Consider the following 16,275-nt stretch of genomic DNA (forward strand, 5'->3'; position numbering starts at 1 on the left):
TCCTATGAACACTGAACACTGTGTTCCGCTTAAAACCAGGAAATGCAGACGGCTAGTTTCTACCAGCGAAATGCAGAAGAATGAGGAAATGCACTTTGATGGCGCATATGAAGTCATAATTACGAACATCTATGTGTAAATAAAACAGCAGTGGAATTTCCCTTTAAAAAACAATCAAGATGTATAAGCACTGTGGCTCAACCAGGCCTTAAACATCTACTGTCTGTTTGAAGAGGAAGGGTGATTTCAGGGGGGACAGCCCCAAAACATCTACTGTCTGTTTGAAGAGGAAGGGTGATTTCAGGGGGGACATCGACTGCAGTCAGATCTCTCTTATGGTCTAAACAAAAACGGGTGAACATTTACTAGGAATAGCAGGTTCCATTCTCCAAGGTGATTTTAGTCAGAGGCCACCCGTCAAACGTTGAATTCAAATTCAGAACTGAAGTCGATCAAGTTTTACCACAGAAGAAAATGAAATGGGATCCGGTAATTAAATGTGCTGCTGAGAATGGCCTAGTTACAGGTACTGCCAGTGCTCAAGAAATTCAAGAAGCGATGCATGATGAAATCAGATCGCCTCTCGCCACCACTCACCAAGACACAATCGTCAAAACAAATCTACAGTACAGCGAACTGAATGTGTGAATCCACAGAGAAGAGACGGAGCTGTAAAACAGGGGGAATCAACAGTCCAGGAGAGGATGACCTCAACACACACACACACACACACACACACACACACACACACACACACACACACACACACACACACACACACACACACACACACACACACACACACACACACACACGTTAGAGAACGGTACTATTTGTCACTGTTAAGGTCCCAAGAATTCTGAAGATGCCTCTTAGCATTGTGGGTAAGATTCAACAGCGACCGACAGCTCAGCCTTGGCTTTGGGCGATGACTGTCCAGTGTACACGTGGCAGAACGTTTATTAAAATGACCCCGATGTCACATTCCTTCAAGGTGTAGGAAACAGAGGCTTTATAAAGACAGTAACGCCCAACTCCAGCCCAGATGGAAAGTACATGGAAACAGAAAGTAAAGCCAGAGACAGACAGACAAAACCTGTATTGGATCTGAGTCTTATCTGTGTGCCGAGTGTAACTAGAGAGACGGATGACAGATAGGAGATGCTGGGAATTAGTGTGGCGTGATTGTGTGCGCACTTGAGTGAAACAGGGTTATTGATTATTTCAGGTAAATATTTCAAGCAGAAGCGAGGAGTGAAAACTAAAACACTGACGTGTTCCTCCTCCTTAAACTCTCTCTCTCCAACCCGCCATTTCCTCCTTCTCCTCCTGTGTTTCAGCTGGGGGGGGGGGGGGGGGAGAGTGTTTGCGGAGCTGAAGGGTGCAGAGGGGTCAGAGGTACAATGAGGTGCATCGGGGGGGGCTCTAGTTCCAGTGCCAGTCAGGTAGCCGGGAGTGACTGCCGGGACCAAAGGGTGGAAGGACAGGGAAGTAGGGGTACAGGGTGTTGATTTCGGGGGTCTAGTTGTATCCAGTGTCGGTCCGGTAGCTGGAGTGGCTATCTGACGTGAGCCTGGTGGTTTCTGTTCCGGAAGGCTGCGTCATAACAGGGTCACCAACACCGTCTGGGGGAACCACGCACACACACACACACACACACACACACACACACGGATGGACACGCACACACACACACACACACGGACACACACAGATGGACACACACACACACACACACACACACACACACACGGACACGGATGGACACACACACACACACACACACACGGACACGGATGGACACACACACACACACACACACGGATGGACACACACACACACACACGGATGGACACACACACACGGATGGACACACACACACGGATGGACACACACACGGATGGACACACACACGGATGGACACACACACGGATGGACACACACACGGACACGGATGGACACACAGACGGACACGGATGGACACACACACACACACACACGGATGGACACACACACACGGATGGACACACACACACGGATGGACACACAGACGGACACACACACACGGACACGGATGGACGGACACACACACACGGACACGGATGGACGGACACACACACACGGACGGATGGACACACACACACACAGACGGACACACACACACACAGACGGACACACACACACACGGACACGGATGGACACACACACGGACACGGACGGATGGACACACACGGACACGGATGGACACACACACACACACACACGGACGGATGGACACACACACACACACACACACAGACGGACACACACACACGGACACGGACGGACACACACACACACGGACACGGACGGACACACACACACACACACGGACGGACACACACACACGGACAGATGGACACACACGGACGGATGGACACACACGGACGGATGGACACACACGGACGGATGGACACACACGGACGGATGGACACACACACACACACACAGACGGACACACACACACACGGACGGACACACACGGACACGGATGGACACACACACACACACACAGACGGACACACACACACGGACACGGATGGACACACACACACACACACACACAGACGGACACACACACACGGACACGGATGGACGGACACACACACACGGACGGATGGACACACACACACACGGACACGGATGGACACACACACACGGACACGGATGGACGGACACACACACACGGACGGATGGACACACACACACACGGACACGGATGGACACACACACACGGACACACACGGACGGATGGACACACACACACACACACACACACACACACACACACAGACGGACACACACACACGGACACGGATGGACACACACACACACACACACACGGACGGATGGACACACACGGACGGATGGACACACACACACACAGACGGACACACACACACGGACACGGATGGACACACACACACACACGGACGGACACACACACACGGACACGGATGGACACACACACACACACGGACGGACACACACACACGGACACGGATGGACGGACACACACACACGGACGGATGGACACACACACAGACGGACACACACACACGGACACGGATGGACACACACACACACACACGGACGGATGGACACACACACACACACACACACACACACACAGACGGACACACACACACGGACACGGATGGACACACACACACACACACACGGACGGATGGACACACACGGACGGATGGACACACACGGACGGATGGACACACACACACAGACGGACACACACACACGGACACGGATGGACACACACACACACACGGACGGACACACACACACGGACACGGATGGACACACACACACACACACGGACGGATGGACACACACACACACACACAGACGGACACACACACACGGACGGACACACACACGGACACGGATGGACACACACACGGACACGGATGGACACACACACACACACACACACACACACACACGGGGACACACACGGACACGGATGGACACACACACACACACACACACACACGGACACACACACGGACACGGATGGACACACGGACACACACACGGACACACGGACACACGGACACACGGACACACGGACACACGGACACACGGACACACACACGGACACGGACGGACACACACACACGGACACGGACGGACACACACACGGACACGGATGGACACACACACACACGGACACGGATGGACACACACACACACACACACACACACACGGACACGGACGGACACACACACACACACACACACACACACACACGGACACGGACGGACACACACACACACACACACACACACACACACACACGGACACGGACGGACACACACACACACACACACACACACACACACACGGACACGGACGGACACACACACACACACACACACACGGACAGATGGACACACACACACGGACGGACACACACACACACACACGGACGGACACACGGACGGACACACGGACGGACACACGGACGGACACACGGACACAGATGGACGGACACACGGACACAGATGGACGGACACACGGACACACACACGGACACACACACGGACACACACACGGACACACACACGGACGGACGGACACACGGACACACACACGGACGGACGGACACACGGACACACACGGGTTTAGTATGAGATTAGTCAGCCTGGTAAAAAATAAATAATTTACCTACTAACATACAACATGTATAGATAATTACATGGACTCCTCAAGCACAGAGTCACGCTTTTAAATCAACATCATATCGGTCAAATGTCACCATGAATAGCTGCATAAAGTAAGCATGCCCAGGCGTTTAGGCCCTGGGTGACCCCAACATTTAAAAATCAAACCTTGTCTGGGGACACTAGAAATGAAATCCGGGCCAGTGGTCTAAACTTGGCCAACCTACCGAACCGGGCCAGTGAATTTGACCCCCGGACCCGCTCACCTCTCTCATCGGACTGAAGCTGTGCCTCCAGGTCCTCAGGGGAGACGTAGAACTCGGGCTCCTGGTCCGCGGGGGGCCGCGGTTTACACTTCCCACAGCAGCAGTTACAACAGCAGCACAGACAGCAGCAGAAGTAACAGCCTGTGGCCAGGCCACAGAAGATGAACAGGCCCTGCGGCACAAGAGAGAGAGAGAGGAGGTGAATGGAGACACGAGAGAGAGAGAGAGGAGGTGAATGGAGACACGAGAGAGAGAGAGAGGAGGTGAATGGAGACACGAGAGAGAGAGAGAGGAGGTGAATGGAGACACGAGAGAGAGAGAGAGGAGGTGAATGGAGACACGAGAGAGAGAGAGAGGAGGTGAATGGAGACACGAGAGCGAGAGAGAGGAGGTGAATGGAGACACGAGAGAGAGAGAGAGGAGGTGAATGGAGACACGAGAGAGAGAGAGAGGAGGTGAATGGAGACACGAGAGAGAGAGAGAGGAGGTGAATGGAGACACGAGAGCGAGAGAGAGGAGGTGAATGGAGACACGAGAGCGAGAGAGAGGAGGTGAATGGAGACACGAGAGCGAGAGAGAGGAGGTGAATGGAGACACGAGAGCGAGAGAGAGGAGGTGAATGGAGACACGAGAGCGAGAGAGAGGAGGTGAATGGAGACACGAGAGCGAGAGAGAGGAGGTGAATGGAGACACGAGAGCGAGAGAGAGGAGGTGAATGGAGACACGAGAGCGAGAGAGAGGAGGTGAATGGAGACACGAGAGCGAGAGAGAGGAGGTGAATGGAGACACGAGAGCGAGAGAGAGGAGGTGAATGGAGACACGAGAGCGAGAGAGAGGAGGTGAATGGAGACACGAGAGCGAGAGAGAGGAGGTGAATGGAGACACGAGAGCGAGAGAGAGGAGGTGAATGGAGACACGAGAGCGAGAGAGAGGAGGTGAATGGAGACACGAGAGCGAGAGAGAGGAGGTGAATGGAGACACGAGAGCGAGAGAGAGGAGGTGAATGGAGACACGAGAGAGAGAGAGAGAGAGGAGGTGAATGGAGACACGAGAGAGAGAGAGAGAGAGGAGGTGAATGGAGACACGAGAGAGAGAGAGGAGGTGAATGGAGACACGAGAGAGAGAGAGAGGAGGTGAATGGAGACACGAGAGAGAGAGAGAGGAGGTGAATGGAGACACGAGAGAGAGAGAGGAGGTGAATGGAGACACGAGAGAGAGAGAGGAGGTGAATGGAGACAAGAGAGAGAGAGGAGGTGAATGGAGACACGTAAACTCATCGGCGGGTTTTAAATGGGGGGACATTTGGCACCGGTTTCCTTTTAGTGCAACACCGTTTACAGTTTGAACTGGAGGTCCAACTAGCCGCCATCCCAGACAAACCCTCATTAGGCATGAAATGTGTCAGTCTCACACACACACACACACACACACACACGTTGACGTTATCCGCAAATACGACACGCTGTCGGCTCACCTTAGCCCACCAGGAGGAGAGGACGAAGTAGGTGTTGACGTTCTCCTCCCCAAACTGCTCAGCCACGTAGAGTCCCAGGGAGCCATACTTGTCATAGATGTTCCTCTTGGTGCAGTCGTTCAGGATGGCGTGGGCATTGTTGATTTCCTTGAACTTCTCAGCCGCCTCAGGATTGTCTGGGTTCTTGTCTGGGTGGAACTTCAGAGCCAGCTTCCTGGTTGGACAGAAAACAGGAAGTGGTCATGAGAGGTGTGTTCTTGTCTAGGTGAAACTTCAGAGTCGGCTTTCTCATTGGACGGAGGACAGGAAGAGGCCATGAGGTGTGTGTAAGTGAAACATCAAAGAATTTGTGTATTTTTATTGACCATGGCTGCCCTCTAGTGGACTGTCTCAAAGTGAACACGCTTTTCCTCCATCAAACTCCTGCCAGAGCACAAAGCCAGACAATAAAACCTAATGCCCGAGATCTGTTGAAGAGCTGGCTTGGTACTTTGATATAGTCTCTTCAGGCTGGTAGCTGAGCTTTTCTGATCTCTTCTTCGCCTGGAAGCTCCACGAAGACGTTTTCCCACAGGTGTGCACAGTATTTGACTACGTTAAGGGAGATGTTGTGCATAGTATTTGACTACGTTAAGGGAGATGTTGTGCATAGTATTTGACTACGTTAGGGAGATGTTGTGCATAGTATTTGACTACGTTAAGGGGGATGTTGTGCATAGTATTTGACTACGTTAAGGGAGATGTTGTGCATAGTATTTGACTACGTTAAGGGAGATGTTGTGCATAGTATTTGACTACGTTAAGGGAGATGTTGTGCATAGTATTTGACTACGTTAAGGGAGATGTTGTGCATAGTATTTGACTACGTTAAGGGAGATGTTGTGCATATTATTTGACTACGTTAAGGGAGATGTTGTGCATAGTATTTGACTACGTTAAGGGAGATGTTGTGCATAGTATTTGACTACGTTAAGGGAGATGTTGTGCATAGTATTTGACTACGTTAAGGGAGATGTTGTGCATAGTATTTGACTACGTTAAGGGAGATGTTGTGCATAGTATTTGACTACGTTAAGGGAGATTTTGTGCATAGTATTTGACTACGTTAAGGGAGATTTTGTGCATAGTATTTGACTACGTTAAGGGAGATTTTGTGCATAGTATTTGACTACGTTAAGGGAGATGTTGTGCATAGTATTTGACTACGTTAAGGGAGATGTTGTGCATAGTATTTGACTACGTTAAGGGAGATGTTGTGCATAGTATTTGACTACGTTAAGGGAGATGTTGTGCATAGTATTTGACTACGTTAAGGGAGATGTTGTGCATAGTATTTGACTACGTTAAGGGAGATGTTGTGCATAGTATTTGACTACGTTAAGGGAGATGTTGTGCATAGTATTTGACTACGTTAAGGGAGACGTTGTGCATAGTATTTGACTACGTTAAGGGAGATGTTGTGTGAAGTTTTGTCCCACTGTGTAATATGTAAGTAGGATGTCTCGATGTCCTTCTGTGCGGCTACAGTGCTGGTTATGTAATAACGGCATCCTTTAGCGGTGTACTGCAGTGTTGCAGTATTAGTGTGCTGCCTGTATTATACCTGTAGGATTTCTTGATATCCTCAGGCGTGGCGTTCTTGTCAACCCCCAGGACCAGGTAGAGTGAATCTCCAGATGTAGAGAGGGAACGTTGCCTCTGCTGATCTGCTGCCATGACGACCACTCCCTCCCTCTGTCTCTCTCTCTCTCTCTCTTTCCTTCTCGTTCACACACTCACTCACTCTATCGCTCGCTCGCTCGCTCGCTTGCTCGCTCGCTCGCAGCTGCACCCCTCTAAGAGAGGGAAAAGGAGTGGGAGGAGAAAGTTAGTGACACTAATCAAGTAAAAATCTGACTGAACCATCAAAGACAGACACAGTTTGAATGCCACCGTTTTTGGTCTGAGTGGAAAACTAAACACATGTTTACAGAAAGCAGTGAAAGTTATTCCTAGTGAAGCCCCAGGGCTGCCACTGCCCACGACTGGTCAGAGGGACTAATTATAACATCCACGTCACAAACATTTGCACTATTTTCACACACAAGGTACTGCACTAAGGTGCTAGCATCGGCCTATTTAAAAGGTGTGTCCTTCTAAGTTTGTGAGAGCGGGTGTCTGTGTAAGAGGAAATTGGGTAAAGAACCCAAAACAGACCGGGAACAGAGAGAAGGGAAAGGGGGGGTTTAGTTGGTTAGTATGGAGGAGTAGGAAGTGAGGGAGGGGTAAAAGGGGGGAGGGTAGGGAGCTGCAGCTGAGAGCTTCGTACCAATATCATGGTACATGCTATCATGGAAACCAGGGCTAGTTGCTGGCAGTAAGTCAATGTCTTAGCTTTGTAAGACGCGCGTGCGTGCGGGTTAGGTCTTACTGAACGAATGGGGACCAAATGTCCCAATGAGTATAGTAAAACCAGAAAAAATTGACCTCATTGGGACCTTTTGCCGGTCCCCGTGAGGCAAAAGTCAATTTCCGGCTCAGGGTTTAGGGTCAAACTTACAATTGATTTTATAGTTAGAATTGGGGTTTCTTTAAGGTCCAAGCGTTGTTGGTTAAGTTTAGGGTTAAGGTTAGGCATTACATCTAGGTAAAGTTTAGGCATAAATGTTACTTTATTGAGGTTAAGGTTAGGTTTAGGGTTAGATTAGGGTTAAGTTTAGGGCAAGGGAGCATGCAATTTCTATTTTCTGGTCCCCATGAGGGTAGATGTACAAACTTGTGCGTGTCAGAAGGGGACTGTGAGCTTGTACAGTTTGAACTGTGAGGTCATGGCAATTCAAACGGAGCGAAAAATTTGAGAGGGTTGGCACCCTGATGTACCTGTTGGTCTCATTCAACCACCCCCCCGCACTCAACACAATACAGATTCCCTCAATGGCTTTGAGTCGAAGTTAGCCTTAACTGCAACCTCTTGCTAAAACGTCTGTCACATATGTTCAAAATAAAACTGCTGTTTATTAGAAGATTTACTACTTTGTGCAGCGCAGCCATTGGGCTAAAGTTAAATGTCTATGACCGTACTGCAGGCCTACACTGTCAATTACTCACCACTGGGAACTCTGAAATCTCCCAACATCATGAGTGCTGTCACTACTGGGAAGTCAGGGAAAACCAGGCTAGAAGCCTGAACATGTTCTTGAACAACTTGAATTTGTTGAATCCTACGTGTTTTGACTTTCTGAAAATCGTGGACACTCGTCATTCCCAGTAATCTTGACCACACCCTTCTGGTCAACTGCGTGGTGGTCGGTAAAGCGGCTCTCTTCACATGCCATCGCTCCTGTTGTGGTGTTTTTATTTCTTCAGAGTGGAGATACAGCAGTGTTTGAACTAGAGCTTTCCCCCTCTTGAAATTAACCAAATTAGACCGAAAACGTTTCTGCTGGGACCAACAGGAAAGAGGAACCAGACAAACTGTGGCTCGGTCGCGGGTTTGGTCAGAAACCCCGGACTCATTGGGGCCAAAATCAATCGAATGGTAACACTAGTATGTGCTACTGAATGACCAGCGCATTACAGTACCCTAGGTACGTTCCTTCAGTCCTCAGATTTGGTGCCTGCACTAAGATATGGCCGTTCCCACAAACAGACAAGACATTTTGGTTGACGATTAATTGTCATATAAACAATTGCAATGTAGGATTTAAGGGTATTTTTGTTCATTTTATGACACCACTTTGCAGGCTTGGAATCAGAAACAGCGCAGCGCAAAACAAGCATGGCTGTAAGCGCGGCTGCCAATGGTAGTAAAGTGGTGCATGAGGTGCTGAAGAGCCTGCAGGCTAGCTGTCCACTACCGCGCATGCATACACACACAGTAAAACTACACCTTTCACGAATCAGCCTCTGTTTATTCCGCAAACAAATAATTCCCGCGCTTCATCGATACCACGAACACAGCGCAGCTGGTAGCTAGTCAGCTGACTCACAAACACAGCCAAGCTCATTCATAACGGTTCGAGGCGTCTCCACCTGATCAGTGACAAGATACATTTAAGGCTGTATTTGTTATTATTTTACAGGTAGCCTATTTCTCCCGGAATATAATTTATGTCCATTAAAACTGACTTTGATAACTATTATGGTAAAATACGCCAATTATAATTTCGAAAATGGAAAGTTCATGCTTTCAATGGAATACGGAAATATTTGGTATCTGAACCTATAGATAGTAGAACAGGTTAATATCTAGGTGGAAAGTGTCTGCACATCGGAATGATAGTGGTCGGCAAAGCGACGTATATTAAACTTAAACTCGTTTTTCAAATAGCTTGTTCTAAAACTATTGTGTACTGCTACTTAACGTTACAAAAGAGTGGTTCAAGATAATGTACAAGGACCGTTCATTTTATTTTCAAATGTTAATATGCAATGGAGATACACAAAGACCAATTTGAGAAAATGTACAAATTCTCAAAAATGTCAGCCTTGATATATACAGTACCAATCAGAAGTTTGGACACCAACTCATTCAAGGGTGTTTCATTTTACGATTTTCCACAATGTAGAATTAGAGTGAACACACCAAAAGTTTTAAATAATACATAAGGAATCATGCAGTAACCAAACAAAGTGTTTGTAAATGTATATTTTAGATTCTTCAAAGTAGCAACCTATTGCCTTGAGGACAGCTTTGCATATTGAGGACATTAGCCATCGGCTAAGGTGCACTGTAAACACGCCTAATTGAGGATAGCTTTCCACAGCTTTGCACACTTTGGCATGACACTGACTCTCATGAGAACTGCCACAGGAAACTAAGACTCAGAATTACCTCTGCTGCAGATATGTTAATTACAGTTACCAGCTGCAGAAATCGGCAGTCCAAATTACCTAAAATATAAACGTATTTTGATTTGTTTTACACTTTTTAGGTTATTACATGATTCCATATGCATTATTTGATAGTTCTGATGATCACTATTATTCCACATTGTGGAAAATGATAAAAAGACATACCCTGTAATGAACAGGCGTGTCCAAACTGTTGGACATATTGGACATTCCATAGCCATAACTAGTGCCTTCGCCAGGTGACTTCCAGTACGCTAAGCACAGCTGTATCCTCATTCACCCTGCCTTGACTTGAAATCAAGACAAACAACTTCAAGACTTTATTCAACTTTATTAAGATACTGTATAAAAAAAAAATAGATTATTTCTCAGAATAAAAATGTATTGTTTACATAAGTGTTTGTGTGTATGTGTGTATGTATGTGTCTGTTTAAGTCTTTCTGTGTGTGTGTGTGTGTGTGTGTGTGTGTGTGTGTGTGTGTGTACGTACACATCTAGAGTGCTTAACTAAAACCCTGACCAGATGGCTGTTTTCCAGACACATGGTCTTAACAACCCCAGCTAGGCCTCGGGGAGCCTGTTTCAACACAGATACAACACAGATTGACCAGGCATGGACTCAACTGTCTGTGACTGGCCGCACAAAGGCCAGGAAGGTATTCAGTCACTCAGCCAGTCAGTCAGAAGTGGGTTTGGCCAATGGTCAACAATCAAACATTAAAGACCACGCTATTGACCGCATAGGCATTGTCGCATAAAAGTTGCAAATGTCCTGCAATTCTAGGTGTTTCCATGGTTCAGTCCCAGTTAGTCATCTGCAGATCTCCCCTGGTGACTTTTAAACATGGAAATTCTCTCAGTACCTCCAGCCATGCAGGAACAGAAACTATAATGGCACAGATAAACAGACGGGACCTCTCCGTCTCCAACTCTACTCAACCGTACTGACTGGCTAACATTTATAGCCAGAAACGCCCCACAAGCACCGTTTTCTGTCCACCAGGAGACATTGCTGGCAAAATAGCAGTTCAGCTGCAAGCAGTGTAACACCACACAGAGCCATGATCATCTCTGTAGACTTGATTTGGGACTTGATTTGTTTAGGACTACAATCAAATGTTTTGAAATAAAACAAACATAATTGTTTAATTGTACTCCAGGTTGGGAACCACAGGTCTGCAACAGCAGTGGAATCCATCATCCTAAACCATGATGACAGCAGTAAGCCCTCACACTCACAGCCTGACAGGAGGATGTCTTTTTACAGTAAGAGAAATTGCCATCACAGCGTGCCTGTCCTTTATTACCCACAACGAGGCTTTTTGTTTTTCACTGAGTCATGATGACAACATACCGGGACTACTCTGCTGGCCTGCTTCACGAGGCTAGAACTAGGTCACTCTGTGGGGGTAGGGTCAATCAGGGGGTCAAAGCCCGGCTACAGAATCTCCAGCTGGTCTCAGTTCAACACTTGGTTCAATTACAGATCATTAATGAAGACCTCATCCTACCTGCTATGGTCCGAGACAACAACAGTAACTGAAGATGAGAGGAAACACTACAGCTCCACTCCGAACGTGAAATTCACTCAAGAAATTCACTGTCTGTCAGAACAGCATGCTGGATTCAAACCCACACAAGAGCAGTACGTGTCCCATAGAGATCAGAGTAGACACCCGAGACCACCAAGGACACAGGAAATGTGTGTGACATGTCTGGAGCACACCACCAACCCCACCTGATCTGTCAGGCATCATGAAGAAGCCAACTGGGAAATTCTAGTGGCTGTGCCAAACATCGCAAAATGAATAAATGATGGACACAAAATACAGTGTATTGAAAACAGGTTTGTACAATTGCCATCGTCCTATTTGCCATGGCTAAAGGAGCTCCAGGACTGTGATTGTTAAGGCACATTTGAGGGGTGGAAGAGTGAAAATCATATGCACACCATCTGATATGCAAAAATAGACTGGATTACTGTGAAATCCTTACACATCTGAGACAGAAACATCACACACACATACACACTCAAACACACACCTCCTCTGAATTCCTCCCGCTCAACATCTGTCTGCTTTTTTTATACCTTGGATGCATACCTTCATCTCTGCTCTCATTCTGTTCCTGTGCCCCTCTCTGCACCCCCTCTCGCCAAGCTAGCCTTCACACAGGCACGGTGCAACCATGGGACCCTCAAGGTGTCGTTCTGACATGGTCTCAGACCAGTGGGTAGGACACACAGGAGGGGTCAAGCACATGCATTCTCTTAGATTTGACGTTAATGGGGTGTCCTGACCGTGACCACTTAAGGTCAAACTGACCGAAATAGCAGGGATTGTTATGAACTGTGTCATGGCTAAAATTCCCATCTGTGTGTCATACTGTGATGGCAACCTAATCACCCCCAACTTCCAATTGGCACATTCCTCCCCTCTCCCTTAGAGATAAAAGCACAGGTACTACCGTTTATGCAATCAATCATTTTAAATTAAAGTTACTCTGGATAAGAGCAATAGCTAAATAGCGCAGATGTACATGTGAAAATTACAGCCATTGTCTGAGGTTTAGAAATAAAACAAATCCATCCTAATAAGCGTTAGGGTTGGCAACTACATCTCCTGTTCCTACAATGCTTCTAAATGTCACAAGGGTATGGCACCCCTAGCAGAATGCTCATGCAGAGAATAGTTGATTAGCGTTCAATGCATTCCCATAGTCATACAATAGATTAATATGACATAGTGCATTCTATTACAGCAAATCTCAAAGAACGTTTAACAAAAATGAGTTACTGTGCAGGTTGTTGGTCTTGAAAGCTGAGTGCTGAGGCTGTCCAGGACGGACAGCGTAACAGACAGAGGGGAAAGACCCCACAGACCCAGACAGACAGACCACCACCGGAGCATTGATAATTACGTCAGCTTTTTTATTGTTCGTCAGCACATCAACTCTGAACAACGCTTTTTGATTCTGCACATGATGGCAGGTAAGAGGTAGCCTAAATACGCATCATTTACTTGAATTTTTTTGATTAAATAATTCATATTCAGGCTACTTCACACACTGATCAAAAGCACAATAAGACAGCCTTGTTCAACTACAGCAGACCGGTCAGAGTTATTTCAGACTGACAAGAACTGCTAAAATTAACACAGCAACATTAACAAGTTAAATAGGGAGAACAGGGGCCATTTGAGCCATGTCCACAGCAAGACCAGCAGCTAGCGTGGGCAACCTGTGACGCCGGAGTGTCTTGGTGTGCGCGCGCACGCGTGGTGGACGGGGATTCCCTTTCACTCCTATCACCTGTCACACTACACAACCAAGGTCTTGCTCTGTGTCCAATCAATGGAAATAACCTGGTAATACGATACTGCAGCTACAAGCACAAACACAACTGCTGATCTAAACCTCCGCGTACGCACGCACGCATGATCGCTCTGTTCTACAACCTCACCAAGCAAACAGAAGTTTCTGAAGCAGGACCAATTTATTAGCGGAGGGCGAGCGACAAACCTGCATGTTGGTCTAAGTTCCAAATAATACTAATTTGCTTCATAGTGCACCAGCTGAATGTGGCCCTCATCAAAGTTACTGTATTATCTTAGGAACAGGGTGCATTTTGGGCGGGGCCACAGTATTGGATGCTCTCTGATGAGGGTGCACTTTGGCAATGCTTTTATGGTGATTAATTCAACCTATTTTGGGCCTCATTTCAAGGTGGGGTGACATCGGTTTTGGGAAGGATGTCATCCATTTTGATCTGTGTGTAGGTCATAATGAAAGTAAAAATTTTACAGAAAGAGAGACAGAGGGACAGAAAGCGAAAGAGAGAGAGAGAGAGAGAGAGAGAGAGAGAGAGAGAGAGACAGAGAGAGACAGAGAGAGACAGAGAGAGACAGAGAGAGACTGTGAAAGAGGATTAAAGGAAGTAAAAGTTTAACAGTGTAGTGTATGGAACAGATAGAGAAACTACATATTCCCGTTAAAATGCTCTTGAAATGCCTGCAATAAAGTTTATCCTCTAAATCTCCCTTTCATTCAGAAGCAAAATATTAACTACAACTTGCAACATGAAGGACATGAAAAGCGAATAGCATTCTAAACTGACATTCAGATAAAGACTGAAACAAAATGGTATATATTGTTGACACTGGCTAAGTCTAGTTAACCCTGAGAGAACTTGAAATAACAGTAGGCCAAGTCACCCCAACGGAGACCCCCTCCGTCATAATGAACCATACCTGTATTTACTGTACTGAGCTAGGATATATTCTATACACCTTAGCAAACCTTTGAGATTACTTGGCTTCTTCACGGTTGACAGAATGAAACAGCAGCATTGAGTTTGCCCCATCAGGCTAACATTTTAGGGAGTCATGGAGCTTAATACATGCCCATGATTTGTGGATGCCTACTGACACACACTTGGGCCTTAGTGAAGTTAGGACAACCAGTAATTATGTAATTCATTATTAAAAAAACGGAATCATTACACGCTAACATGTATTAACTGATTCAGTGTTTAGCTATTTCGCAGGAACTAGATTACAGGGTCACGGTAAGGCAAGCTAATCTGAACCAAGTCCTAACGAAAGCAAGGAATTTTTGACAATTACATTTTTTTATTGTTGTTTCCTTGGAGCAGCCATGGCAATATTATTATAATAGCTACGTAATACAATTATTATATTTGTCGTTACTAACATCGAGAAGTAGTAGCTTGGTAACAACCGATTTCATCGCCAGATTTAGGGAATATCCAGATTCTGAACTCACCGATGCAAGATAGGTCATTTACTATCCTCTTAATCAACGTTTAGTTATATCTAATTTATATCTAATAGTATGGTGGCCACAGTATATATATTTACACATTTTTTTAAACCAAAGCTACCAAACACCTTAAACATAATGGCTAGAAAATAAAGATCGGTGGAGTGGAATGGTAAAGCGGATAATCTCTTGCAACGGCATCAAAGGAATACAGCATCCATGTTGGTTTAGCACTTATCTAGCTAGTAGTAAGCTAGTATGCTAACTTAGCTACCACCAACACGAATCATTAGCTGTCTCGCTAATTCAAGGACAGCAGAGAAACCGGCTCACATGGTATAGGCAACATACTATAAAAAAAAATAAACGTCTTACCGTCTACTTTGGTACAGCGGATTTCCTATTTAAATGTTAAAATATGTTGGGCTATGATTGTCGCATCCTAAGCAACAGTCCAGGTTAGCTTATCTGGTTGATTTAAAAACCACGGTGTAAGCTAGCTAGAAGCTGTACTGGCTGGCTGTCAATCCCACACCCACGTCAGCCGGTGCGAGGCTACCCACAATAAGGATTAGGCACTCGTGGAATTTAACTTCGCCTTTACAGTTAAAGTCCCGAATGAATAGGCAATAATGTAAAAAATAAATAACGGTGAATATTGTTATATAAATTCAACAAAAGTAAAAATGTTAATTCATTTGA

The 16,275-nt window shown here is 46.6% G+C and overlaps 1 protein-coding gene across 1 annotated transcript; it reads right to left on the reverse strand.

Moving 5' to 3' along the window:
• Positions 1-1,348: 1,348 nt before the first annotated feature.
• Positions 1,349-16,127, reverse strand: LOC105027958 (dnaJ homolog subfamily C member 5). Its single transcript, XM_029124299.2, has 5 exons — positions 15,949-16,127; positions 7,565-7,796; positions 5,962-6,175; positions 4,488-4,659; positions 1,349-1,625 (listed from the first exon to the last, which is right to left on the reverse strand). Exons 2-5 carry the CDS (start codon positions 7,675-7,677, stop codon positions 1,522-1,524), a joined length of 603 nt encoding a protein of 200 aa, XP_028980132.1. The 5' UTR covers positions 7,678-7,796; positions 15,949-16,127; the 3' UTR covers positions 1,349-1,521.
• Positions 16,128-16,275: the final 148 nt, after the last annotated feature.

The sequence above is a fragment of the Esox lucius genome, chromosome 12, assembly GCF_011004845.1.
Source record: "Esox lucius isolate fEsoLuc1 chromosome 12, fEsoLuc1.pri, whole genome shotgun sequence".
Lineage (NCBI taxonomy): Eukaryota > Metazoa > Chordata > Actinopteri > Esociformes > Esocidae > Esox > Esox lucius.

Coding starts and splice junctions, on each gene's coding strand:
- LOC105027958 (XM_029124299.2), bottom strand. CDS start 7,677: ATGGCAGCAGATCAGCAGAGGCAACGTTCCCTCTCTACATCTGGAGAT. Junction 6,176..7,564: donor GATATCAAGAAATCCTACAG/GTATAATACAGG, acceptor CTGTCCAACCAG/GAAGCTGGCTCTGAAGTTCC. Junction 1,626..4,487: donor GCTTCAGTCCGATGAGAGAG/GTGAGCGGGTCC, acceptor TGGTTCCCCCAG/ACGGTGTTGGTGACCCTGTT.